We start from the raw sequence: 26435 nt of genomic DNA, 5'->3' as shown, positions 1-26435 counted from the left end.
CGTGCTGTGGCGAGGGGCCCGCCCGCGCGCCCACCCCCGCCGCGCTCGAGCACCGCCCCCCGCGCCTCTCCCGCCTGAGCCGAATTTAAACTGCGTTACCAGCCCTCGCGCAAAGCACTAACGCCAGTGGGGCCCGCGCGCCTCTCCCGTTTTCCGCCCGGTAGCCAATAGTGGGGCCGCTTCGTTCTCCTCTCCGCCAATCGGGGCGCGCTTTATTGCTGGCTGGGAGTAGCGCTCGGTGTGCGCGCCCGCCCGCTGTGGAGCTGGGTCCCTGAAGCGGGGCAGGCGAGTCCTCCTTCTCCTCCTTCTTCTCCTCCTCCTGCCCCCCCGCCCCCTCTCCTCGCGCTTTGTTGGTGCCTCTCCCGAGAGGGCGGCGGCGGCGGCCGGCGGCGATGCCCGAGTTCCTGGCGGATCCGTCGGTGCTGACCAAGGAGAAGCTGAAGAGCGAGCTGATCGCTAACAATGTGAGCCTGCCGGGCGGCGAGCAGCGCAAGGACGTGTACGTGCAGCTCTACCTGCAGCACCTCACCGCCCGCAACCCGCCCGCTGCCGCGCAGCCCGACTTCTCCAGCGACGAGGAGCGGGAGCCCACGCCTCTCGGCGCCAGGAGCCGCGGCGCTGCCGCCGGGCGGGTGAGTGCCGCCGCCCCTCTCCCGCGCTCCCTCGGCTTCCCGGCGGCTTCGGGCCCGCTTTCCCACCCGAATGGGTCCGCCCGCCCTCCGGCGTGGGGCCGGGCACGGCTCCGCCTCGCCTTGCCTGAGGCGCGGCCCGGCTCGGCTGAGGGCGCGATCGTGCCCGGCGGCCGCCCCGCCCCGGGGGTCGAACCGGGACCCTCCGGCCCGCGTCCCGCCTGTGCGCTTCGCAGCGGTGGCTGCGGGGCGGGACGCGCCGGGCGGGGGCCCCGCAGCCGGGCGGGGGCAGCGCGATCGCGCGTGGAGCGTGAGAACCGCCCGGCCCCGACTGTAGAGCGGGAATCCTTTACTTTAACCGGGAGTCTCGTAGCTAGAATACTCGGGTGCTGGAGGAGTAAAGCGAGAGAAACCGTTCGCGGGGGCTGCATCTTAACTTTGGACAGAAGCCTCCTGCCCTGATATCAGCTGTCTCGGTTGTACTGGAGCAACGCTACTCTGCGTAAATACCTCCAGAGGAAAGGATGAAGCTGTGGAGGAACAGCTTGTTTGCTTTGGTTAATGAAGTGGACTGTTCAGTGTAAAGGGGGTCTGCTCAATGTAGCTGTCTCATACCTCTAAGCATATGTTTTGTAGCAAACTGCCACTGCTGTGTGTTCAGTTGGTCCTCTGCTACTTGCTTTCTTAGACATACTTTTATTTTATTATGTAAGGAAAAGGGGGGGGGGGCAAGCTGATGCCTCGTGGAAATTTTCCCTTTTGGAAAACGTGATTTCCTTTTTAATTTTTAAGAAGTGGTCTGTAAACTTGTATGCATTTGAGAAAGCAGTCTTCTCGTAATTCTAAGCTGTTTGGTCTCACATGAAGGCTTGTGTAATGATCACCAGGCACTGGAGTTGTAATGGGTATGATATTACAAGTATTTAATGATAGTATCTGAAATACAATCTTCCAAAGCTCGTTTGTAAAGAGGGTGCAGAGAAACGGACTCCTTTGCAGGTCTCTGATACTGTAATCTTAAAAAAACAAACAAACAAACAAAAAAAAACCCCAGCAAGCAGTTCTTGAATTAAGAAACTGAAAACTGCAACTAAAAGGGGAAGAGATTTCTAACCAAAGTATTTACCTCTTTGTAAAGTCTTCTAATTCAAATACTTAACTGACACTCACTGGAGAAACTTTACAGTGAACTAGATGCTGCTCTGACTTAGTTGTCTGCCTGTAGTATTTGAAAAGTTCTTTTGAGTAAAATAGGATGAACTTGAATCTGGCGTGTTTCAGGTTTGTAGAAGGAAAGTCTCCTGACTGCTGAAATTCCTAGATCTGATTCTTCCTGTTCCTTCACCAGTGCTTAAGCTTAAACAATCATAGGTGACTTTTTTTGATGTTTACAGAATGGGTGGTACTCCTACACTTTTGTTAACAATGTCTGGAAGGCTCTGTGCTGTTTGTTAGCCTTGTGTTAATATCAGAGCAGTGTATCATCATAACTTCCAAAACTTCAGCAAATATTCTAGTGATAGTTACTTGGATTTGGGTCTGTCATGCTCCCCTGCGCGTGCCCCCCCCGCCCCCCCCCCCCCAAAAAAAAGATAAGCTCTGTTTATATGTGCTTCTTGTCTGCTTAGTACAGCTTAGGTAGTTCTGAAACTGCTTGTCGCTTGAGTAGCTGTTGTCCCTGTGAATGCATTCTGGCATAAGGGTGCTTTTCCAGTCAGCCCAAATCCAAGAGAGTAATCAACAGTCTGCAGCGTGGCTTGCCCCCAAAACAGTTGGAAGGGAGAGGCGGAGTGAAGAAAGTCTGACATCCAGGGGATTGGGATTCTGGTTTGGAAACAAAGCGAAATATCTTGCTGAGGTTAAGAGCGAGCAGGAGGGAAAGCATTCAGAGTTCTGGAAGTGAAGAAACTAGAAATAGGGGTGAAGGGAGGAAGCTGGGACAGCAAGGCGTTACAGAAAGGAGGAATAAAATAAAGCAGTCCCATATTTCCTGTAAGTCACTTTGTAGGCTCCGGAAACAAAAGTGGATTCAGCATCCTCTGTGTTTCACTCCTTTGTGTAACTTCATTGTTTTATCTTAGATATTGCTTTTATGTGTATATTTAAGAGGGCTGGAAAACAATTTGCATGGGTGCATAAGGAAATACAAGTACTTTACAACATGTCCTGGTATAGTAACATGTCTCTCTTCTGTTACTAGGCTGAGAGCCGAGTAACAAAATTGCAGTGCTTTATTAGTTCCGTTTTTATGTATATTACAGGTCTTAGAAATTGTAGTATTGGTTTGTGTATGTTGGGGGGGGATGTAAACCAGCTGTTTCAAACTTAAGCAATCAACTAAATGTTTCTAGAACACCAAAATATTAGACTGTATTACAAAGGTACTGTCTGTGGGATTAAAGAATTTTGACTGCTCTATTCCATGTTTCCTGGGTTGCACACAAAATTTGAATACTGTGTAACTTGAAAATTGCAAGAAGTCTCTTCAGGCTGGCTGACTCAGCCAAGGCTAGCAGTAACTTGTAGAGACATCTGAAAGAGCACTTACGTATGTTTGCGTTTGTGAGAGTTCCGTCCCATTGTGCCTTCTGCTATTCCTTATTTTTTGGTATTTCTTTGGATATAGCTTAATATTATATAATCCTTTTAAAGAAAAAAACACTTTTTTTGGGGGAATGAAGAGTCACTCCCACTGCTGGGGAGGGTGGGTGAATGCCAGATGCATAGAGGGAGTGATGGAAAAGGGGCGGAATCGCTCTTGGAGCAAAGAAATGGGTACTTTTGGATAGAGAAGGGCAGCAGAAGCGAAAGAAGTAATCCCCTCCTCCTTAACCGTGTGCGGTTTCAGCCGCCCCACCCGCGGAACAGCTGCGTGCGCCCGCCGGCCGAGGCCCGGGTGCCCCGAGCGAGCGAGGCGCTGGAGAGGGGCCGGGTCAGGTCACAAGGGCACGGCCTGTCGGAGGCGCGCACGGTGCGGCGTTTGGCGGGGCTTTTCGGGTGACAGGCTGGCTGCCGTCGGGACACCGGGCTGGCCCGAGCCACTTGCCGGATCCGCCGGCGGCCGAACCTTCCTCCCCGCGCGGCACCGCCGGTGCCCGGGCGGAGGTGGGCGGAGGGCCGGGCCGGGGGGCTCGGCTTGAGGGGAAGGAGCAGGCGCTCCGGCTTGGTTTGGATTCGTACCCTGCTCGATCTGCCAGCTGACCCGCGGGCGCTGAAGCGGGGGAGAGCAGCGCGTTTCTTACAAGGGCTCGGAGGAGTGCTCTGAAGTTCCGTGTTGCAGTCGCTGAACAGGCAGTGAAGCTAAACCAGGTCTCTTGGTACTGACAGTTAATGCTTTGACATTGCTGTAGTCGTTAGTAATTTTAAACGGTCTACACTGCCACTCTGGTGCTCTTTTTTCTAAATCCTGTGCATTTGATAATGCATTTGCACATTTTCTGTCAATAGAAGTTGTGCAGCAATGAGACAAAGCCCCGTAGTCTTAATTTTGCTACAGATTGTGTCTTTTAAATCCATTGGTCTTTCAGCACAACTCTATTAATACTACATCCAACCAATACCTCTCTCAGAACAAATAAAAACCTTAATATGCCAGTGATGTTTTGTGAGACAAGTGTCATGCATCTATAGTGGTGCTGCTGCTGTTTTGTTTATATCCATGTGGGTTTATTTTTGACCATTATTTTATTATTATTCTGATATGGTAGTGAACATACAGACAATTAACATGCATGTATAAGCAGATCAAAACTTATAGGGGTTTTGTTCTGACTGCATTGTTTTCACGCCCTGAAACCATCATGATCGTGTCTTGGAACAGCAAATTCTTTAGGCAGTCGGCATTTTTTTTGGCACCTAAATTTAAAAATTAAACTATTTCAATGTAGCCAGATCTTACTTGCCCTTGGTGAAACTCAAACAGTGTGTTTATGCTTTGTAATGTGATGCAGCACCCCCCCCCCCCAAGTGCAGTCTCCTTTGTAGAATATGACTTCAAATGCTGTCACATACATAAAATTCACTATATCAAAGTAAGATTAAATCACAGAATGGTAGGGGTTGGAAGGGACCTCTGTGGGTCATCTAGTCCAACCCTCCTGCCAAAGCAGGATCACCTACAGTAGGTTGTAGAGGACCTTGTCCAGGTGGGTCTTGAATATCTCCAGAGAAGGAGACTCCACAACCTCCCTGGGCAGCCTGTTCCAGTGCTCCGTCACCCTCAGAGTGAAGAAATTCTCCCTCTTGTTCAGACGGAACTTCCTGTGCCTCAGTTTGTGCCCATTGCCCCTTGTCCTGTCGCTGGACACCACTGAAAAGAGCTTGGCCCCATCCTCCTGACATCCACCCTTCAGATATTTGTAAGCATTTATTAGGTCGCCTCGCAGCCTTCTCTTCTTCAGGCTGAACAAGCCCAGTTCCCTCAACCTCTCCTCGTAGGAGAGATGCTCCAGTCCCCTCATCATCCTCGTAGCCCTCCGCTGGACTCTCTCCAGTAGCTCTTCATCTTTCTTGAACTGGGGAGCCCAGAACTGGACAGAGTACTCCAGATGAGGCCTCACTGGGGCAGTGTAGAGGGGAAGGAGAACCTCCCTCGACCTGCTGGCCACACTCCTCTTGATGCACCCCAGAATGCCATTGGCCTTCTTGGCAGCCAGGGCACACTGCTGGCTCATGGTTAACCTGTCGTCCACTAGGACACCCAGGTCCCTCTCCGCAGAGCTGCTCTCCAGCAGGTCTGCCCCAAGCCTGTACTGATGCATGGGATTATGTTAGCCCAAATATTTTTTTAAGAGCTTTCATGTGAAATATTTGAAAATCTTGTTTTAAACATGGCCACTTCTTGGGTGTTGTGGGGTTTTTTTGGGTTTTTTGGGGGGTTTGTTTTTTTTCAGGGTAATGGAGTAGGGCTCACTTTGGCTTTGTAATCTTACCAAGAAAGCAAAAGCTTTTAAAATCGTGCTTGTTTGGGCCTCAGTCTGATAATGCTGTCTGGAAGAGTCAGCTTCCCCAGCTCTACTAATGTTTTCCAGCATTTTTTTTTCCCCAAGCCTATTTAGCACAGTGGTACGTGAGGACAGTGGCTGCTATGTGAGACACCTTTTTACTGCGGGGACACACAGCCACAGCGCCCCCCCCCTCCTTGCATCTAGATGCTCCTATTCCTGATTAGTTATGAGCGGAATATCAAGACAGATAGCTCAAAGGAAAACTAAGGAGCATTGTCTTAAAGCACATACCAAAAATATCATCTTGACACTGTTGCCAAACAGGAGCTGTTCAGAGCTTGGGATGTGTGGTTTTTATGACTTAGCTTGTTGGTGAATTTCATGTCCTGGAAGAATTTCTTGTAAAACAGAGTGATGTTTTTGAGCTTTAAAATAGTGATTTGAAACAGATCAGTCGGATGTCTCCTCCTCAGTTCTGTTGAGGAAGGTATGATGAGAGCATCTGGACCTGAAAGGCCTGTTTGAAAGTTTATGGAACAGACCTATCAGGTAAAAGTGTTGGTGGTTTTTTTGTATTGTTTTAAACAAGTAGCCAAGTAAATTAAGAGCTAGCTTCAGCTCTTTATGGTCAGAATGGTGTGGCAGTGATAATATCTGTAGCTGAGGTAACTGTATGGCTTCAACCTATTCCCTATTGGAAAAGAGAAGGTAATAGTAAAATTGGTAGTTTACTAAGATTAGGAGTGTGGAAGGTGAAACTACATGCTCGGTTAGTTGAGAGAATGTAAAGCATATGTGCTGCCTGCTGAAGGAAGAGAATCTATTCAGTATTCCCTGTGTGGCTGTATCTCTTAAGTATGAAGTGCTGTATAAATTTGACCCAGAATACAAATTCATGCCTTTGTGGCCTTTTAAATGGCACTCATCTGCTGTGTGAGTGACAGCTGTGGGCAGCCAGGGTGAGGTGACTGAGTCAAATTTCCGCTACAGTGGGAAGTCCTGCCATGCTGTTCTGGATCCTCAGACTTTCTGCAGTTCTAGACTTATGAACTAGGGACACATGCTTCTTAGAGTGCTGATGTAGTGACAGTGGTTGTATTTAAATGAATAATCCTGTTGAAGTAATTTTTGTCTAGCAGTGCAGGTCAGTTGTTCAGTAAGGGACACGTATACAAGCCAGGCCTCCAGGTCAGCATTCAGTTGATTGAGCCATGAGACCGTCTGTTCGGTTGGTGTCTCGGTTTGTTTTTTGTTGTCAGTTTTTACTCTTTCACTTAGGTTCTCAAAAACAACTCTTCATTATGCAGCATTCATCTGTTTTCATAGTGGTACGTTCCCTTCACTGAGTAACATGGTATTTAGTGTCTGGGAGGAAGGAGGTGTGGAAGGGTTAAGTAGTCCCTAATCTTAGAATTTTCAAGCCTACATACAAGAACAGTTCTAGGTTATAAATCTGGCACTTACTAAGGTTAAAAGGTAGAGAATTCTTAAAGTTGAGTGTATCAGTATCTCTGAATTACTGCTGCATAATTTCCTTTCCATTGTTTATTTTGTCTGTCCTGTAGCTTTTGGTAAATATTGTCTCAAGGCATTGGAGGTTAAAAAGTTTGGTAGAACTTGGTTTTCAAAAAAAAAAAAAACAACTTTCACTGTAGGATATGTTTGTGTGTGATAGAATAAAAAGTGGAAGGGGAATAGACGTCTGTATTTCACAGTGTAAGTCGATTATTGAGACTTGGCATGTGTGCTTCCTTATCTTCCCTTCCCTGAAGAGAAACACGGTTATTTGTTACTAGAGAGGACACTGGACAAACTGGAGAATTAAAGAGCATTTTGTTGGCATGATTTGGGCTTTCTTAGCCTGTTTTAACCTCATTCAGAGAAATAGTAAAGCGGCCCTGAGCTTTTCTGCTTCTAGTGATGAAGCTGCACCTGTTTGGGATTAAAGTCCTTGAATATCCTAATGTAGGTGCCATTTAACTTGGGATTTGAAAATGCTTCATTTGGTGATGCCCAATAGTTGTCTGTTATATTATTTAATGGGTACTTCAAGATGTTACTTATGCTTGTGTTTTGTCGAGTAGTGCTAGAACTATTAAAGGTAACTGTGAAGTTTGTCTGATAAACTGATCTGTGGCTGTTGAATTTCTATTCAGCAGGAATGCCAAAGATGATGTAACAGAGAGCTTCCAAGTCTGAATTCTCAGAGTTTTTGTTTTCTGCTCCTCTTATTAGTGAAAGAAGGTTAAAGCTTTTAGCTGTGGAGACATGACATGCTGAGAAGATGAACTTCTCTTATGCTCTTGTTTTCCTATGGCCCTACAACTGAGAATGCTGTGTGGGAGCCCCATGCTTACAGTTCAATTCAGTACTTGTTTGAAGGGTCAGGTCCTAGTTAATCTGAAACTGAGCCTAACAGATACCACTGCCAAATTGCGATCTCTTTGGTGTGAACAAATCTCTCAAGTGAAATACGCAAATCTCCTTCCATCTTCTGTTTTCTAGAAAATCACATTTACTAGAAATGTTTTTTTAATGCTGCTAGCTCTGGAGGGAATTAGAAGATATTCAGATAAGGATTTATTGGTCTGGGTATAGTGTTGCAAGAATATTTACATTATGTACCAAGTGGTCAGCTGTACCACCTTACTTCAGCAAATCCTGGTGTTTGCCACAATTTCATTTTAGGCACTTCACCTCTGCACCGCAGTAAGACTACTTTAGTTTTACTAATGGTCGCCAGATCAGGAAAATGTGGCTGTGTGGGTTGTTTTTTTGTTTGTTTGTTTAGTTTTAATTTGCAACGATAAATTTTAAATCTAGGTTTTTTTATCTGTCTCGCTGGGTAGTCCCATGGATAAGTTGTGATGATGCACAGAAAGTGTAGTGGTGCTTTATACTATAATAGTAGTGGTAATTAAAGCTAATGTTATTCCTGAGTTTAATGGTGTCATACTACAGCCCAGTTATGAGAGAAGTTCTTCTGCCTTATGCTTCTAAGGACTGATCTTGTGGTTCAATGAGTGGTTAAATGGCAGCTTTCTACTTGCACAAGTGAAGTAATTTGCTTCTGCTTTAAGGAGAATAGGTATTCAAAAGTTGAAGACCTAACAGAACACAAGGGAATGCATCTGTCCGTGTTATTGAAGAACACAGGTTACCTTCAGCTTTTCATTCCCTCCTTGCCCTTTTTCTCTGCTGAAACTGACTGTTCTGATGGTCTCAATGTGTGGTGATACTGCAGAAAAAAATTAAATGGTACTTGGAAGGAAAAAACCCACAAAGATACTATAAGATATGTGAGCTTAGTTGTGTTAGAGGACCGTACTACTCATTAGTTAGTTAGATTTCTGGTAGTTACGATTTCTGTAAAACTTCTGCTAGAACACAGACTGTATATTGTTATAGTCTCTTCTGTGGCCTCTTCTGTGCCCTCTCGGTGGTACAAAGGCAGAGATAAATTAGGTATCCAGTTTCTTTGAAGTGCCATTGGAATGTTCATTTCTTGCACCATGGTGGTTGTTTTCTTCTGAAATATGGAAGCAGCATCTTAATTTTCTTGGTGATGTGTGCAAACACCAGAGCTGTCAATAGTCTAAACAGATCCCAACAAGAAAACACAGCATTTGTTTTGGAACTGTTTTCCACTGTTTGGACAGTTCAGTAGTCCAGAAAAAAATGTACTGAATTTGAAATTCTTGTAAATATGATACTTAACTTAAAATAGCATTATGACCAACACATTGAAAAGGAAACACAGATCTCCTATAGCTGCAGGTTGGTTGGTTTTTGTGTACTTCATAAGTAGACTCAGTTGTTTCAAAAACTAGTTAGATTTTATGTGATAAAGGAGTAGAATGATAGATAAAGTAAGTTGTAAATCTGTCATTAGTCAAATCTGCCATTCTAGTGACCCTATTCTTTCTTCAGGCTGCTTGGAGTCTATTTCTTAGAACAAAGAAATAGCTCATGGAGATTCTCTTGCTTTTCAGCAGCTGATTTTAAGTTCATCACACTGGGATTTTCACAATTCATGAGTTAGAGGAAAATCTAATTTAAATAAGCAGTCAGTTATATTTGGGAAATCCTTGTACAGTCCTTGTTTAGCTTTAAAATATCAAGACACTTGAGGCAAGACCACGCTTGCATGCAAACCAATATTGAACTGTTGTTAATGGCTATCTAGATACTGTTGATTCATGTCAGTCTTCTTACAGTCTTTTAGTGCTATCTTACTAAATGTAACAAGACAAAAAACCCTGTTTATTGTGACTGAGTGTTATTACATATCGACCAAGTTGAGAAAAATGCAAAGTGTAGATGTTTTATCTGTTTGTGTCCTACAACTCTGAGAACAAATACAACTTGCTTCAAAGCAATATCGAGATCTTTCTTAGTTGAAAGAACGGAGATCTTAAGCATATTTTTTCTGTCTTACCTTCTCACTCGCTTGCAGATCTTGGAGCTTACAATGTCTATTGTAGTAACAAAGGCTTCCCAAGCAGAACAAATGTTATGATCACTCTGTTTGGATATAGTGGAAACTGCTAATTTAAGAGTAGCATCCTGGCAGATTATTTTGATAACCATCTGTATGTGGTGGTGGTGTGTTGCCAATTGTTCGAGTAGTGTTGCCAGAGTTGGTTTTAGGATTTGTTAGAGCTACGGTAGCAGAGGCCCAAGCAGACAGGCAGGATTTTGAAAATTTGAGGGTGTTTCTGGGTTTCTTTCCTGCACTCACTTTATAACATCGTGTAATCTTACAGAGATCACCACAATAAGTGGGAATGGGGATTTTGGTAACTTGGTTGAAAGGATATGGCTACTGAAGAACTTGTTGTATATCATTAGAGGAAGAAGTGTTGACCTACTGGGTGGAAGAATAATGCGAAGAAATGCCAATGGAACATAAGTATTTGTAGCTTAGTGTAGTGATGGTGAAACAGCTAAAAGTTTGCCTCTCCAGTCACAGGAAAGAAATCCTTTCCTGTTGTATACTTGAACTTCAAATTAAAATACAGGATCAGAATGAGTAAGTTTTTTTTTTTTAACTATAGGGGAGGCTTGTAAAGGGTATTTCCTTATCTAAGTAGGAAACTTGTGTATGTTTGTTTAGTAGGTGTAAATGTTTGAAGTTTTATGTAGGCTTTAGTGGTGGTGGAGAGTATAATTACTTTTTCTGGTTTTGTATGTTTAGGACTCTTACATCTTCTTGTTCATTTAGAAGAAGATAGGTTCTGTATTAACTGGAAACACTCTGTTTCTTCCTTGCACACTTGCAGAAAGCCACGAAGAAAACTGACAAACCCAGGCCAGAGGAGAAGGATGACCTAGATATAACAGAGATGACTAATGAAGATCTTCAAGAGCAGCTTGTGAAGTATGGACTAAATCCTGGCCCAATTGTAGGTAGGTCAACTGAAGTAGAAAATATTCATCTGTTCAATGTATTTCTCACTAAAACTCAGTTCTGAGTACTCTAAGCTTCTCTGATACAGTTGCTTATTAAGTTTAGCACCAATACTATTGTAATCCTACTTCCCACTTCAGATGTTTTCATTGAACTATTTACTTTGAGAAGAGTTGAGAAGACATTACAGTGTAGGCAAGTCCACAGTTTGTTCCTCTTGTGTTCTAGGCCAACTGGAGATGTTCCAACTTCTGTTCTGAAACTGTGTAACTATTAGTTAAAGTTCAGCGCTGGGGTAATTAGGTCTGCTGATACAGAGGTTGAGTTCTAGGGCCTCCTTAAATAGAAAATACGCCTTACATAATAACCTAATAGCATTGAGAGCAGAATGAGAACATGGAACCTCCCCTTCCCTAGAGCATTTCTTACTCACTGCATTGTGCAATAATGCTTTCCTTTGCTATTTTTTTTTTCTGGCCACTTGAACCTAGCATTCTATCCTGCATGCTAACCTACACTGGGAGAAGTCCTTACCCCAGCTTAATCTCCTGCCCTGGGCACTCATCTGTGATGTGGGATCAAAGCCCCTTGCCTTTCAGACTGTCTACTAGCCTAATGGCAAGGGACTTTGATTTCACAACTTTTCAAAAAAAGATGGTTGCCTGTAGCGTGGTGAACCTTCTGTGGAATGTTCCTGAAGTCCTTGGTGGATGGAAGTATCAGTGATGGAGCCTGGAGTCCTGTGTCTGTTCAAAGTCTTGTGCATAATACTTTGTTAGCTGTTTCTGTATGCCTTCCCGTTCAATCTATTCCTCTTGGATAGCTCTCAAGCCTTCTGAAAAATTAAAGTACCTATGCATTCCACTGGAAAGATGTTCAAATTTGGTCTAAGTGAAAGCCTTAGTTCTTACAGTGTATGGATTCTGTTTCTTGTGAGAGTCTGCCACCTCTTTTTAAGGGTGGTGTCCTCTGATCTGAAGCCTTCGAAGGGTAAACTACTGCAGCTAACAGCTCAGGCACCAGTCACCTCTGCAGATTTTTGCCAGCACAGTCCTGACATGGATGTTCTGGACTTGACTTGATACCTTTTAGTTTTAAACAGCTGTCCTCTTGGATCAGGTGAGCCAGCCTGATGGCTATATGCAGCAAACAGGAAGTTCTGTTGTTGCTGCATACTTGCACCACCTCTGATGCTTTCTGGACTGAATTTGCCAACAATACAAAGGTTAAGCTAAGGGGTAAGAGGCATTAATTCCAGGGTAAAGGGATTAAGAGGAGGATAGTGGAATCTGCATGGAGACTGTCACCCTGGAATATCAAGCTTACTAAGTTTTTTGTGAGGGTGTAACAACTTGTGTATTGCATATGAAACAAGATGACTTACAAGCAGGTAAGTTCCCTTTCCGTAGATGAATGCTTGTAACTTTCAGTGTACTGACAGGTTTACCTTAAGAATTCTTTTCAACCAAAGAGTTAGAAGCCTTAGAGGTGGAGTTATATATCTAGATGTATATGCTTTGGGCCAGACAGACAGATTAAAAACCAAAAACATATGTTCAGAGATTCCCAAGGAATACATAACAGCTGAGTTCTAGCAATCAAATTGGGAAAGATGAAGACTGTGTCTTTAGCATGTATCCTTCCTTGTTGTAGCTACTACTAGGAAACTTTATGAGAAAAAACTATTGAAATTGATGGAGCAAGGTCTGGAACCGAAGGCACCTGTGCCTCTCCCAGCTCTTTCTTCAACTGCTGAGAACACCAGACAGAATGGAAATAATGATTCTGACCAGTACAGTGACAATGAAGAAGGTAAGACTTAAGTGAAACTTGCATGTGATCTATTCAAATTATACATCAGCAGTACTTGCAGTAGAACAAATACTTAAAGAGGGCATGATCTTGCTGTTAGGTGAGGCTTTAAGATACTGCTGTAGACCATGTGAGTAGTACTTGATCATGCAGTAATAGCACAGTGATCCAAGTGTCTGTTCTGAGAAATGAAAGTTTTTGCTACTAAATTATTCCCTTTTGTCCATTTTCCTCAGATTGGAGCCATTGAATCTGATAGGAGAGCTCTGTATTAAGTGTTCCAGTGTTCTTTGCACTTCATCTTTAAGTGCAAGGGAATTTTGTCTTGCGGTGCTCACAGTAGTTATCTTTACTATGGGATAGTGTATGAATGTTTCTTTATTAAACTTCTGTACGTTTAAAATGTTGTTTAATGTCTCTCCTATATGACTCAGTTTCTTTTATGCTCTGTTCCTTCTGGATTTAGTTTGGGGTAGGTTGATTATTTGGTCTTGGGTGTGGGTTTTACAGTTTTAATATCAAGTTTATATCAAAAAAGTATAGTGGTGAGGGAAGTGGAACCTAAAACACACCATCATACAACTTACAACAAGTAAAAATAGTGCATACTTTAATGAGTGTCTTGGATGGAATGTTAACAGATGCTTATTTTATGTGGTTTGGTTTTGGGGGTGGATAGGTTTTTTGGGGGGTCTGAGTGTGGTGGTTTGGTTTTTTGTTTGTTTTGCTATAAGAACTTCCATGGAGATAGGACAGAAAGCAGTGATATAGAACTAGGAACTCGATGGATCTCCCTTGCATATTTGGGCTTGTTTTTGAACTTTAATCACTTACTTTCAGGGAGGGAAGGCATATTAGGGACTTACTTATTATTAGGACAGCCAAGAGCCCAGTCACAACTGACAGCTATCTCCTTGTACTTACATATGCTTCTTCATTTACCAAACTGTTCAAGCATGGGGGGGGGGAACAAAATGCCTCCCCCTGCCAAAAAAAAATTAACGTTTCTATACATTAATGCTTAAAAAGATAAGGGATATAAGTAAACTCTGAATATGTTGGTGTAATACTATTAGAATTTTGGAAAGGGGGTGGAAGTAATACATGCCCCTACTGGTAAGGTGACTGCTAATGATTCATACTTCCACATCAAAAAGAAATTTTATATAAAATGACCTATTTTAAAAGAAACTAAATGGTCTAACCAATGTTGAAAAGCTTCAATACCCTTCCTGCAATCAATAGTATAATGTTACTTTAGGTAAAGTAATTACAACTTAATACCAGTTTCTGAATGGAACTGCTGGGTAGGTCAAAGCTTATCTGAAATGTAGGATTTTTAAGACAAAACTGGAATACTTGGATCAGTGTTTTAAAATTATTTTTAAGGTTACTCTTCAAAAGTCTGTGTTCTTCTGCATTCAGTGGAGAAACTTACCTGTATCTCTCAACTTTTGAAAGAAATGGTAACTCATAACAGAGTTATGTCACCTCTTAAAATGGGTTTTTATTAAAATACAATTGGTTTAATCTAGTATAACAAACATTAGTATTATAGAAACTTAGTTACCTTAAAACTGATTACAGATCCGAAGACTGAGCTGAGGCTTGAGAAGAGAGAACCATTGAAAGCCAGGACGAAGACTCCAGTAGCACTCAAACAAAGAAGAGTTGTTGAACACAACCAGGTATGTTTCATTTAGTGGCATCTGGAAGGGCAACTAACTGCAGATGATGTGCTCACTAAATACCTTGTTACTTTTAACATCACATTTGACTAAGAGGGCTCTGATGTTTTTTACAAGCTCTTTCAGAAAGCCTGTTCTAATACAGCATGAAAATCTTGTGAATTAACTGTAGGTGCTGTTTTTAACCTGTCTGATAACATTCAAAATTATGGTCTCCTAAAAGCTGTTTGTCTGACTTGCCAGCTGCTGTAGCATCTCTTAGAGAAAAATAATAGGCAACTGTAACATGTTTAGTTTTGGAAACCTGGCAGGTTCTTAAGTTAGATGGGCTGCTGTCATCCTCAGGTTTTCAAACTGCTGGCTAAGTACTGGATTCAGTAGTTGGTGGCTGATGTATCCTTGTGATGTGACAGTGTCGCTAAATACCCTGTTTTCCAGCTTATGTTACTTAGGATCTTTACAGTGTTATTCATCTGAGCAATAGGTAGTGGAGTTGTGCTACAGTAAAGGACTTGTATAGAAAACATTCAGTGACTCAAAATCTGACCTTTTAATAGCTTGATGTATTTTAGCAGATCAGTGACTTTTCTCACTACTTCATAGTGTGGTAAATGCCAGATAATTCCTATTTAGACAGTGTGTGTGTATGAACATACTTTTGATGTGTATTGTCTCTTAAAGCAAGTAACACACTGCCATGTGGCTTGAGTAATAAAACACAGTTATGGAGATCCATAACTAGTTCTGCTTATTTTTAATTGGATTTTTAGGGTACAAGCTGAACAGATTTCACTTCTACAAATCAAAACACACACATAGTTCAACACACAAAATATTCCTGTATTTATTCAGGCAACTTCTGCTTATGATGGTCTTTATAATGGGAATCTGAATCTTGAGGTTCTTGTATTTTAAGGATTACTTTTTTCTAAATTATTGTTCACCCAGAAATCCCTGCCAGCTTCAATACAATAGAGATGGTTAATTCAGCTATCAACAAACAAAGCTTCCTAGTCGTCAAGAACCCACTTACAGAATAAAAGGAAAGTCATACAGTGATGTATTTTTGTGGCATTATCAAGTGAAGAGTCCTTACTGAATTTTTCGTCATCCAATTTCACTGTAATAACATTAGGTCATTTATTGTGTTCTGTCTTGCAGTCTTTTTCATGTGCAATATATATGCAATATTTTGCGACTTGTATATTTTAATTACCAGTAGTTAATCAAAGGAATATTGATTAATCAAAAAATGATCTAATTTCAAAATCATGCCATATTTTTCAGGAACTCTAAGTCTCTAGCTTTTCAAACCTATTACCTTTCAACTCCTGACTGCTGTGTTTAGAGGGAAGAAAAAAACCAAACCCAAACCAACAAAAAACCCCACCAACAAAAATTACAGCTGCTTGTACCAAAGTACAACTCGGTGTTTTTGGCTAGTAAATGTGTGTAGTCATATATTTTGCTGAGAATGACAATGGAAGAGTGGGAAGATGTTATCTTTTTTTCTTTCCCTCTTCCTGTGAAATTGGATCTTAAGTTTGCAGCCAGTGTGTCAAGTGACCATACTCATTCCGCAGAATTATATGCAACTGTCATGCACTGTGCGGCATTGGCTCAAAGGCTCTGAGGCTCTGAAGAGTGGTGGGGCTGAATCGGTTGGTAGTGTGGTGTCAGCAGACTTGTCACTTCTGGGTCCTGTGCAGCACTAGTCTTAGCCCAGGTGTACATAGCTGAAAAGACTGTCATTTGGCATGGATGGATGTTGCTGCTCTCTTAAGAGTGCAAGTAGATAGTCTTTCAGCAGGCTGGTGCAAAAGAAATTGAGTAGGGAGGCTGAGCAGGCTTTTGAGTCTTATCAATCAGCAGTGCAGGGCGGCTAGATAGATGAATTTGAGCTCAGCTATTTGTGCTTAATTGCCTCCTCATAGTGAACTGGAAAAGTTGGAAGAAAACCCTAACTTGAATGCCCACTTCCAATGAGGTAGGTGAATGTAGAGTTAGAGTTCAAAACTGAGCCTAAGGCCTCATAGTAAATGGCACTGGACAGAAAAAGGCAGGCTGAACAACTTAAATGTTAAGGAGTTCTAGCAACATAGAACTACTCTCTCTTCTTAAGACATTGTATAGTGACATTCTGCTGTGTTCCCCTACTTCTCCCTGCATTTTTTTGACTACCTCTATAGCTGGGCTTCTTAAAAATTAAACATGCAGCATTGCAGCTGCTGACATACAAATTTCATGGGGTATACACCAAATAAAAAACTTGGTAAGTGATAGCTGATGTAAACTCATAATCTATAGCTTCACTGCTTGTGAGTAACATGAGAGAAGCACGTGCTGATTAGTGCTTGTGTACCGCACCATTGTAACTTCCTCTGGTATATACAGGGTGTTGGTGTACCAAAACATGAGTATTGCATTCTAATAGGGTTTATTTAGTTCAGATATTTGTGAGATAAGCAGACAAGGCCTGTTCAATGGACAGTAAATATAACTAACTGTATACAACAATTTTTCTTATTAAATTTTGTGTGTTGAATATGCTCTGCTGAAGTCTGGATGGGTCTTGGTACTTGAAACACGTGACTGAGAAGCATCTGAAGATCGAAGGAGAGAGGTGGTAATTTACTGAAGTAATTCTAGCTGTTCATTAGAAGAAAACTAGTTCCTAGATAAACAGGCTGGGACAGGAGAGCTCTTAATGAGTAGGGTGAGGGAATTGCCTTACTGCTTTCTTGAGTGGAATGTGTTTGAGTGGAACCACTCTGAAATTAGTGTTTTTCTCTAAGCTTCTAAAGAACACCTCTCAAATAGAAAGTGTATGGAGGTGAGGTGGGGAGCTGTGACTGAAGGTTGCAGGTTAAGCTTTTCTTAATGGGGAAGAGAAACCAGCATCTGGTGAATATATAGGGAGGGGTTGGGAGATCTTTCATTAGAAGTCTGTTTAAATTGAAAAGAATATTGGAGACTTAAGCTGAAATGTACAATTCTATACGAAACATTTGAGTCTTTGGACTTGAGGTCTGTGCATAAATGTACATCATCTGTTTTTCAAAATATTTTGGTGACTTTGGAGTAAAGTGAAGCACGTGCGCTCCCTCTGCTGGATGTGTGGCAGCTGTAATGCAGAACTTGTGCTGAGAATCATAAAGCTGCTCAGCTTCTAGTTTCGCTGGGGTAACTTGGAAGGTGCAAGTGGGGAATGGATGAGGGCATTGATAGACTTTTTTTTTTTTCCCCTCTCAATAAGTAAATACTTTCCAGCCTGCTCTCTTAACACATTGTTTTGGGGCTAATACTGTTCCAGTGAATTAATTTCTGCTGTTAGGCCTGTCGTTGACAGTTGCACCACTCTGTATAACTTCCATCAGCACTGAGTGTAACTTACAAAAACTTGGTAATACATAAATGCATGAGGTCTTAATGTGCAAAGATTACAGCATTAACAAAGTAACGATTTTTATTTTTAAACTTAACCAAATAAAAAGGAAAATCTTGTATACAATATAGAAGCAGCAGACCCTCATCTCCCTTTCCCTCCAGGTGTATGTCTGGAATTAGTTTTGAGGAGGATTTTTTCATTGAGCATAAAACTGGCAATAAGGCATAGGGAATGATTTGTGGTTTTGTTAATGGCTATAAAAAATTCATGTTGTTACTTAGATTTGTAAAGATCTGTGTCAGGCTTGATAGTTTAAACCTACTCTTACGTGCAAATTGTGTGAGTTTTATCTCTGTATATGGAAAATTTTAAAATGATAAAACAACTCTGCTGCCCCCTGTGGCTGGAGATTAGTTGCTGTTGAAATGTAGGTGGCTGTGCCTAAACCATTTCAATCTCTGCCTGAGAGAACAGACCGCTCTCCAGGTAGAGAAAAGGTGATGCTTTCTGCTCATGCTCATAGATCCCCTGCCTCCCCCCCGCATTGTAGGCAGGTAATGCAATGGGCCCGAAAGCTAGCATATCTGCTGTCCATGACTTGATGTAACTACTTGTCGCATTAGTTAGTTTGGTCTATGGCAGTGAGCAGATTATCAGTTTTTACTGTTGGGCGTTATCTATTCAGTTCTGTATTTGAACAATAATGTACTCTAAGTATTGTGGTCAACACTACTAATCTAGCTAGCTGTTCATTATTGAATATATTAGGATCCACTTTTTTGATTGTAGACACACTGCTTCTGGAGTATGCATGCTATTCTGGCTTTTGTTTGTGGGCATCCAATGTTGAGAGCTGGCTTTCATGTATTTGATCATGTGTTTGATGCTTGAATAGACCTATTCTCAAGATGGAGTTACTGAGACTGTCTGGACAAGTGGATCTTCAAAAAGTGGACCTCTGCAGGCATTTTCTAGGGAGTCTACAAGAGTGTCAAGAAGAACACCAAGGAGAAGGGTGATGAGAGGCTTCTTATAATAGACAAACTTTTTTTCTCACTGTTAGGGTCCCAGTGGCTATTTTATTCAATTGTTTTCTTTTATTTGTTTTAAACAAACAGGTGGAAGCTACAGCACAGTTGCCTGTAGATGATGCTGTAATAACAGAGAGTACTCCTATAGCTGAAACTATATTGACTGCAAGCAACAAGACCCTAGTAAATATGCTTAGTAAATATGTTCTATAAATCGTGCAAGTGGTATTCTTCTGTAATATATCTTTACTGACAGAACCATTCTGTTTTGAATAGATAGACTGTTGTAAGGAAAGCAAGACTCTTCAGTAGTCTTGGAAACTGCATGTTCGGTATCTGTATCAGTACCTAATGCTGTTCACCGTGAGATGGGAGCTAGACACCTAGGTCCCATCTAATGTCTTTTTGGGGGGAGGGTTGAGAAGAACTACGTTAAAGATTTAGATATTTTCTTTATTTAAGTACATGCAGAATATCTGCTTTTAAGTTTGTCTTTTCATTTGAACTAAATAGCTTTTGTTTCTAAATGGCTTAAAAGAAACTACTTGGAATGATAAGCAATGTGTTTCCTGTGCTTATTTCAGAGTATCTGTTACATAACCTTCTTAACTCCTAACATGCATATATTCAATGCACATAAAGGTTTTGTTGTTTGGTTATGCCCCCTTCATCCTTTTTATTTTGTATTTTGGCTGATTCTGAGTTTGAACAATTTTGAATCTTGGCAGGTTGTCAATAGGGTGCCTGGAAATTTCAAGCATGCAGCTCCTACACTGTCAATCAGTGAACTGTCAGACATGCCCAGAAGAACACCAAAGAAACCACTGATGACAGCTGAAGTAAATAAATTAAAACTTAGATTGCTCTTGCTTACTCTCTGTGAACAAGATTCTTGTGTGTATGTACCTACCCCTTAGTACAGAAAGGGTGGAGGACGTCACTGCCCAAGGGGCACTAGTCAAAATAGACTAGCTTTGTCACATGGCATAAAAGAGAGAATATAAACTTATTTTTGTCTTCTCCTTTCAGATTTGGGGGGGGGTGTGTGTGCAAATCCTGCTTTGCTTTGCTTTTTTTTTTTCCCCCCCTAAGTGAAGTGAGTTTTGGTGTGTTATTTCTCCTTGTATTTGTCCTACAAAACATAGACTCTTTTTTTTGTCTTTGAATAGCTCAAAGACAGCAGAACTGGGTTATCTACCTTTGATCTTGTAAATCAGCCTGTCCTGAAAAGCCACAGTGTGCGTTAGTTTAGGGAATCAAATAGATTACTTTAGACCAAAAGCCTTACTTTACCAAAAGCATTACTTTAGACCAAAAGCCAGAATTTAAAAAGCATCTGTAGACTCCTGTCAGTTATCAAGAAAGATAATGCTTTTACCATTAACCTATTCAAGCTGTCAAAATCATATCTCTTGGAGAACTGCCTAAAGCACGTGAAAGTATGTGTAGTTGTATTAGTGCAGTACCGTGATATTGTGGAATTCTGCATTACAAGATAATGCTTGTCTGAATTTAATTGGAGTTCATTGCTTCATGTAGTTACTGTGGGTAAAACTTCTATTAACATTTGTGAAGCCTACTCTACCAGTGGGTCTGAGAGTTATGAAATGGGCTGCTTTATTTGTTTATAATATGACTGCAGTGTAGACTTAGTTGTCGAATAGAAGGTTGTGGGGAAAAATGATGTTCTATTTCAGACTGCGTAAGTTTTTTTCAGTTAGTATTCTACTGTACTGTGGCATTGTTTGTTACAGCAAGAAGAGACCGATTGCCCACATCATTGCTTTTTTAATCATGTTGGCCCCAACCAATCCTGTGATCTGCTCAACACAGCCATGATAGAGGTGATGGTTAAGCTTTTTTGATCATCTACGTCACTGGCTGGCAGGTGTATTGTATTTATACAACATATTCTTTATCTTAAAGGAAACTGAGGAGAGCACTGAATGCTTTAAGGCACTAAAAGTGACCAGACGGCTGCCACTAACAAAGGTTAAACTAACTTCTAAAACCCAAGAAGTAAACTTGGTGTGTGACACTGGGTGACTCATTCATTCTTACAAATTGCACATGGTTATGGTCACTGAGATAGCTACGCAGGAGCTTTTTCTTTTGCGGTCTGTTAGGCCTGTAACTGTTTTTGTTTCCTAGGTGCTGGAGAGAACTCATACAGAAGAACGAAGAGTAGAAAGGGATATTCTTAAGGAAATGTTCCCTTATGAAGTATCAACGCCTACAGGAATTAGGTATTTCTAAGGTTTATGTGGGCTTGTTTCTCAGTTCTTGTAAACCTATTTAAGCTGAGAAGTATGTTTTGATTATACTGGTACATTCTGAGGAACAGTTTTTGCACTCTAATTCAATGAGAGTTGAGATGGCCACCTAGCTTTTCTGTTCTCTATATGCATAGTTTTGTTAGCCAAAACAGCCTCTTTATTTAAAATGGAGGTAGTAGGACAGGTTAGTACTGTAGTGGGAATTACAGGAACTTCTGGATGCTGGAATTTAAATGGAAAGAGCTTCTCTGTGGTAATGGCTCACAATATTTAGATTTTTGGCTAGACGCAACTGCTTTAGGCCTGCTGTTAAATTTGGGAAAGATCTCCCAGCATAGATCTGGGCTTTCTTTTTGAAAGCCAAAAAGAATTTTCAAATAGCCCATTTTCCCTTTTTAGTAGTAGTAGTCGTCCTGTTGCAGTCAAAGATTACTCTTAGCATGAGTAAGGATGGCATCTAGTAAGGGCTGTTAAATTTTTCTTTGCAACTTTGTATTTAAACAAAAATTGAAGCAACCCTCTGTATAATTAAGCAATTCACAAAACTTTGTCCTGTTTAGAGATTATGGGAAAAAGTTTCCTTATGTTAAGAGGTGAAATAAACTCCTGTGTTTCCAATATGTTAATTATAGCTTCAATTTAAACTGCAATTGCATGAAGTTTTACCAGAAGGAGAATATATGGTGCCAGTTACTACCACTGTGGCGTATCTGATCACCACTCAACTTTTGTTCTTTTTTGTTTTGAGGTCTATCAGTCTAGTTAAATCTATGTAACTTTTTATTAAAAATCATGCATGTGTACTCCTTGTATACAAGGACTTGGCAATGTACGTGGGTTTCTTAACCCTTACTGCTTTGTCTTGTGGCTCTGTGTATTGGCTTAGCCATCAGTAGATACCCTAATAGCCACGGACAATCTTAGGTTTAGTGCAGTACGGCTGCATAAGTGACCGGTAAAGATGCGGAGAGAGACAGACAGATGCTTCCTAGAGTTTTATTGCCAGTTAATGATCCATCATGTGGATAGGGTGAAGTAAATTGGCATTTGAGGGTTTTTTTAAGGGGTGTTTGAACACTGGATGATTGACTTTAAAAATAGTAGTGATAGACATGTTAGGAGTTTGAGACGGATATTTCAGGTACTGCATTCACTAGAAATAATTTTTAGTTCTATAATTATACTAAAATTCTCCTGTATACCTTAGATTGCTATTTTAAATATGCAATATTTTAATTTTTTTCATTACAGTGCTAGCTGCCGTAGACCAATCAAAGGAGCTGCTAGCCGGCCTATAGAACACAGTGACTTCAGAATGGAGGATATTTTCTCTAAGTATGCTCCAAAATATGGTACCTCAACTGACATCAGGTCGGAGAAACCACCAACAAAAAAAGAACGCTCTGTTCCCCTGTGGATAAAAATTCTTCTCTTTGTTGTTGTTTCGGTCTTCTTGTTTCTGGTTTATCAGTCTATGGAAACTAATCAAGGAAATCCTTTCTCTAAATATATGAGTATTGTCTCTCGGGACAGTGCTAAGTGAGTATCTTTCTGAAAGGCACACCCGATTGATCTCCTATTTTTAATTGTAGAGAACTCTCTTCTGCCCTCTCATCGGCTCAAGGACTTCTTACAAATAATGTGATTGGAACCTGATAAATTGGATAAATGAAGCAAGATAATATTTGGACATCAGTAACTTTCTGGACTTTGGACTAGTAGGAGATCACTTTGCCATAGGAGTAACATTTTTTTAGACCTTTGAACTTTTTGTAGGCTTTATTTTTTTAATGTGGACATCCTTTAAATTCATTTTTGAGAAACTGTATATTTGTTTTTGCAAGAACTTGGAAGCTGAGAAGGGCAAAAATGTAGTAAAATGTGAAGCTGTGTTTTTTAAAGCTGTTCCTTTGTACAGAAAATAAGTTGTACTTGTATCTCTATAGGTAGTTGCAGAGGAGGATTTTAATACAGGTGATAAAGGGAAATGCATTTTTGTATGCATTTTTTTCGGTAGCAATGTAACTGAATTTGATCTCTTAGATGTAGGGAGAGTACAACGACAACCTTTTCTGTAGATTACTGTAACTTTTTAGTAAATGTAACTGTAAACCTGTTTGCGTTTCTGTAAAAGTCTTAGTATCACATTAGTAACTCTGTTTAAGTGTAACATCATTTAAATGTATCTCTTCATTTTAGTGCTTACAGTGTTGTAGGAGCTGAATACAAATCTAATTGGCAAGAGATGTCTTAGAAGAACTTATTTATTAGTAATATGTGTGGAAAATAAAAATTGCATCAATATAATTTGCTACTAAAATACTTTTTTAGGTCAAGGTTCATATCTGAGGTAGTCTAAATTCTGACTTTAGCAGTGGTCTTTTTTTCTTTTTTTAAAAAGCAAGGTCTTTCCAACACAGCTTTATGTAATTATCTTTGAATACTCATGTAGAGATGTTTTCTCGAAGTGTGAAAATTCCATATGAAGTTTTATTCTTGTATGAAGAGGGCATTGCTGCATTTTCTGCTACAGTTTCATCTTCTAAGGTGAGAGTTACTACTTTCATGCAGTTAAATATTTTTCTCAGTGGAAGCATGTGGAAACACTTTATATTGTGTAACCTAGTTGAGCAGGCAGCTGACTTCAGTACTACCAGTGAAGAGTGATAAGCAACAGTTTTTTAAAGTGAATGTATACATTTTGGTGTGCTTAAATCTGCAACATACAGATGTTCAGTCTTACTGCTTGGTACAAAATCGCAATAAATCATACTACTTATTCTTAAAGTGCTACTTATAAAAAGCTGAGAACATTAGTTAATAGTCAATATTTTTTACTGTAGGTACAGTTATTGTGTAGGCTATAGCTATGGGGAGGCTTTACTTTGTGAACTTTGGGACAAACATGGTAATTTGTAGCAAAGCCATAGTGTTTTTTTTCTGTTAAGATTAATTTTTTTCCTTTTTAATATGCTTTTTTGAGTAATACAAATAGCTAAACTTGTGTCCATCCTGTAGAAAATTGTAACATAAGACATTCACTTTTAGTGTCAAAATGCTGAAAAATAAAAATGATTTTAATGTGTGTGGATTTTCCTTATCAAAATAAATGCGTTGCTGAAAAGCAGCAAAAGCAAGATAACTTATGTATCAGTGGTGTCATTTTGTGTTGCTACAGTTCCATGTTTAAAAAAACCCCTAAATTTCTGATGGAAGAACCAGAGCAGTTCATGTCAACACTCGGTGGGAGGAATACTCATCATGCTTGCACTATAATAATAGTTTTGCGCCATAATCCTCTAGTTTATGTTAGGCCTTTAATTTGGATGGGGGCAGAAAAGCTAGTCTTTGTTTGCTTTCAGTGCTTAAGGAACTTCCTTTTCACTGAGTTATTTTTCACCCCATTTTGCTACGTGTTTTAACATGAAATATGTCTGTCTTTTCTAGTTACGTGAATTATTTTCAGTTGACCTCCTTTAGGGATACTGTTAACATCACAAAAAAACATACAAACCAACCCCAAATTGAACTGCAATGCAATTAAATGTCATCATTGTTTCATTTATGCACTGTTTTGGAGAATCCTCTCAACTTCAGTGTTACTTCACAGAAGGTAAAGGCTTTTCTACATAAGTCTTCAAAATAACCTACAAGTAGCTCAGCTGTAGTCGGAAGACAATGCGTCTTCAAAAAATGAATGAGCTGCTTATACTTGAGGCATTTAATGGTATGAGAGAGCCCTGAGAGTAGTACCTTCTTTATTGCCTCTCTTCCTTCCTCCCCCACTCCAAATACGGATTTACCAGCATTCCTAAAGCTATTCGTGTTATTCTAAGAGTAACGCATGTAGTAATAGTGCTACTAGCTGAATAGTTACATGTGCTTAAAGCCTTCTAATTAGTTGCGTAAGTTACACTGAAGTATACTGCAGTTCTTGTATCAAACTGCTGAAGCAATAGGAACTGGTGCTGATGGTTTTGTTTGTTTTGTTTTTGTTGTTTTAAACTCACTTTTGTTCTGTTAGTTTATCTTGGCTTCTAGACAGAGCCAGTTTAAACTTTCGGAACCAATCACAAAATAGTACAATTTTATGGACTGGTATTAGTATCCAAATTTCAGTTGCAAAAAATCAGTTGAGTTCTGATGTAGTAAATGTTGCTTAAGTCCCTTTCAGGGCAAGGACTACAAAAAGTCTGGAAAAAGGCCTGTGTAAGTTAGTAGGCATGACAATGTGTTGTGGTTTTTTGTTTGTTTGCTTTGGTGGGTTTTGTTCTCACAATGGGTCATGCTGCTTAGAATGCTGTGTTGAAAACATGGCAGATCTTGACATACCCCCACTCCCTTTGAATTAAACTTTCTAACACAGAGCTTGTGCTTTTCCCTTTAATTGGCGTGCTGATCTTTTAATGTGCATGAAGTTTCAGGTGTCTGGTATCAGGTTGCAAATCACTTGCAGTCTTGAGACTTAATTTTGTGGCATGTGATCCATGGTAAGGCTGTGAGAGTTTACCCTGTGTCTGAGACAAGAAACTCTCAAGGAGGATCTTAAATTTAAATTCTGTGTGTGCTTTGAAACCTTGATTTGTATTTAAGTAGGAAAGTGTGAAGAAACTTTTTCTGCTCCAAGTTTACTTGCTAGCGGTATGCTCAATACTGCCCTACAGAAAGCTTTCAGGTCCCTCCTAGGCTTGATCTCTGTGTGTTTTGGTTTGTGTTTCTTGTAGTGCAACTTACGAAAATCATGGTATCTTCATTTCCTGATAATTACTTTTCCAGATGATTTTGTGGACAAAATATCTCTTTAAAAGAATGTTAACTAGTTTGTGCAGAGTTAAATCAGAAAAGCTGCATACAAAAAGAATGCCTTTAAATAATAGACCTCCAAAAGGAGGCTCTTCAGCAGAAGGAAAAAGTAGTATAATTGCAAATGGAGCCTGTAAAATTGTGTGGCATGTCTTGTGCATGGTATTCTTGGCTTGCTTTGATATGGCTGAAGTTGCATATAGGGTTGAAAAGTTTTTAAAAAAAAAAATCTAAAAACTTCATCTGATAGTAAAATAGATACAAGCGTGGGTTGTGATACATAATTTTAAATACTGTGTTTACACACTTGGGTGTTTCAGCATACCCTTTGTTTGACTGTGTTTGGTGAATCTACCTATGTTTGTCTAAAACTTTCCTATGACTTTTGCTTTTCTTTTTGCTTAGGGAGTGTTCCAGGCTGCTTTGCACCGTGCAACAGCAAGCTATGATGT

The 26435-nt window shown here is 40.5% G+C and overlaps 1 protein-coding gene across 5 annotated transcripts; it reads left to right on the top strand.

Annotated features, from left to right (window-relative positions):
• Positions 1 to 229: 229 nt before the first annotated feature.
• TMPO (thymopoietin) lies at positions 230 to 24322 on the top strand. 5 transcript variants are annotated; one of them, XM_075428336.1, is made up of 9 exons: positions 230 to 632; positions 10858 to 10984; positions 12639 to 12797; positions 14385 to 14485; positions 18769 to 18888; positions 18992 to 19087; positions 19633 to 19743; positions 21056 to 21150; positions 22432 to 24322. In XM_075428336.1, exons 1-9 carry the CDS (start codon positions 393 to 395, stop codon positions 22721 to 22723), a joined length of 1341 nt encoding a protein of 446 aa, XP_075284451.1. In that variant the 5' UTR covers positions 230 to 392; the 3' UTR covers positions 22724 to 24322. The 5 variants fall into 5 exon arrangements, with proteins under 5 accessions (XP_075284451.1, XP_075284453.1, XP_075284452.1 ...); XM_075428338.1 differs by lacking the exon at positions 18769 to 18888; XM_075428337.1 differs by lacking the exon at positions 19633 to 19743.
• Positions 24323 to 26435: the final 2113 nt, after the last annotated feature.

The sequence above is a fragment of the Opisthocomus hoazin genome, chromosome 8 (genome assembly GCF_030867145.1).
Source record: "Opisthocomus hoazin isolate bOpiHoa1 chromosome 8, bOpiHoa1.hap1, whole genome shotgun sequence".
NCBI lineage: Eukaryota > Metazoa > Chordata > Aves > Opisthocomiformes > Opisthocomidae > Opisthocomus > Opisthocomus hoazin.
The sequence above is the reverse complement of the archived record's forward strand: the minus strand, read 5'-3'. Positions and strand labels throughout refer to the sequence as shown.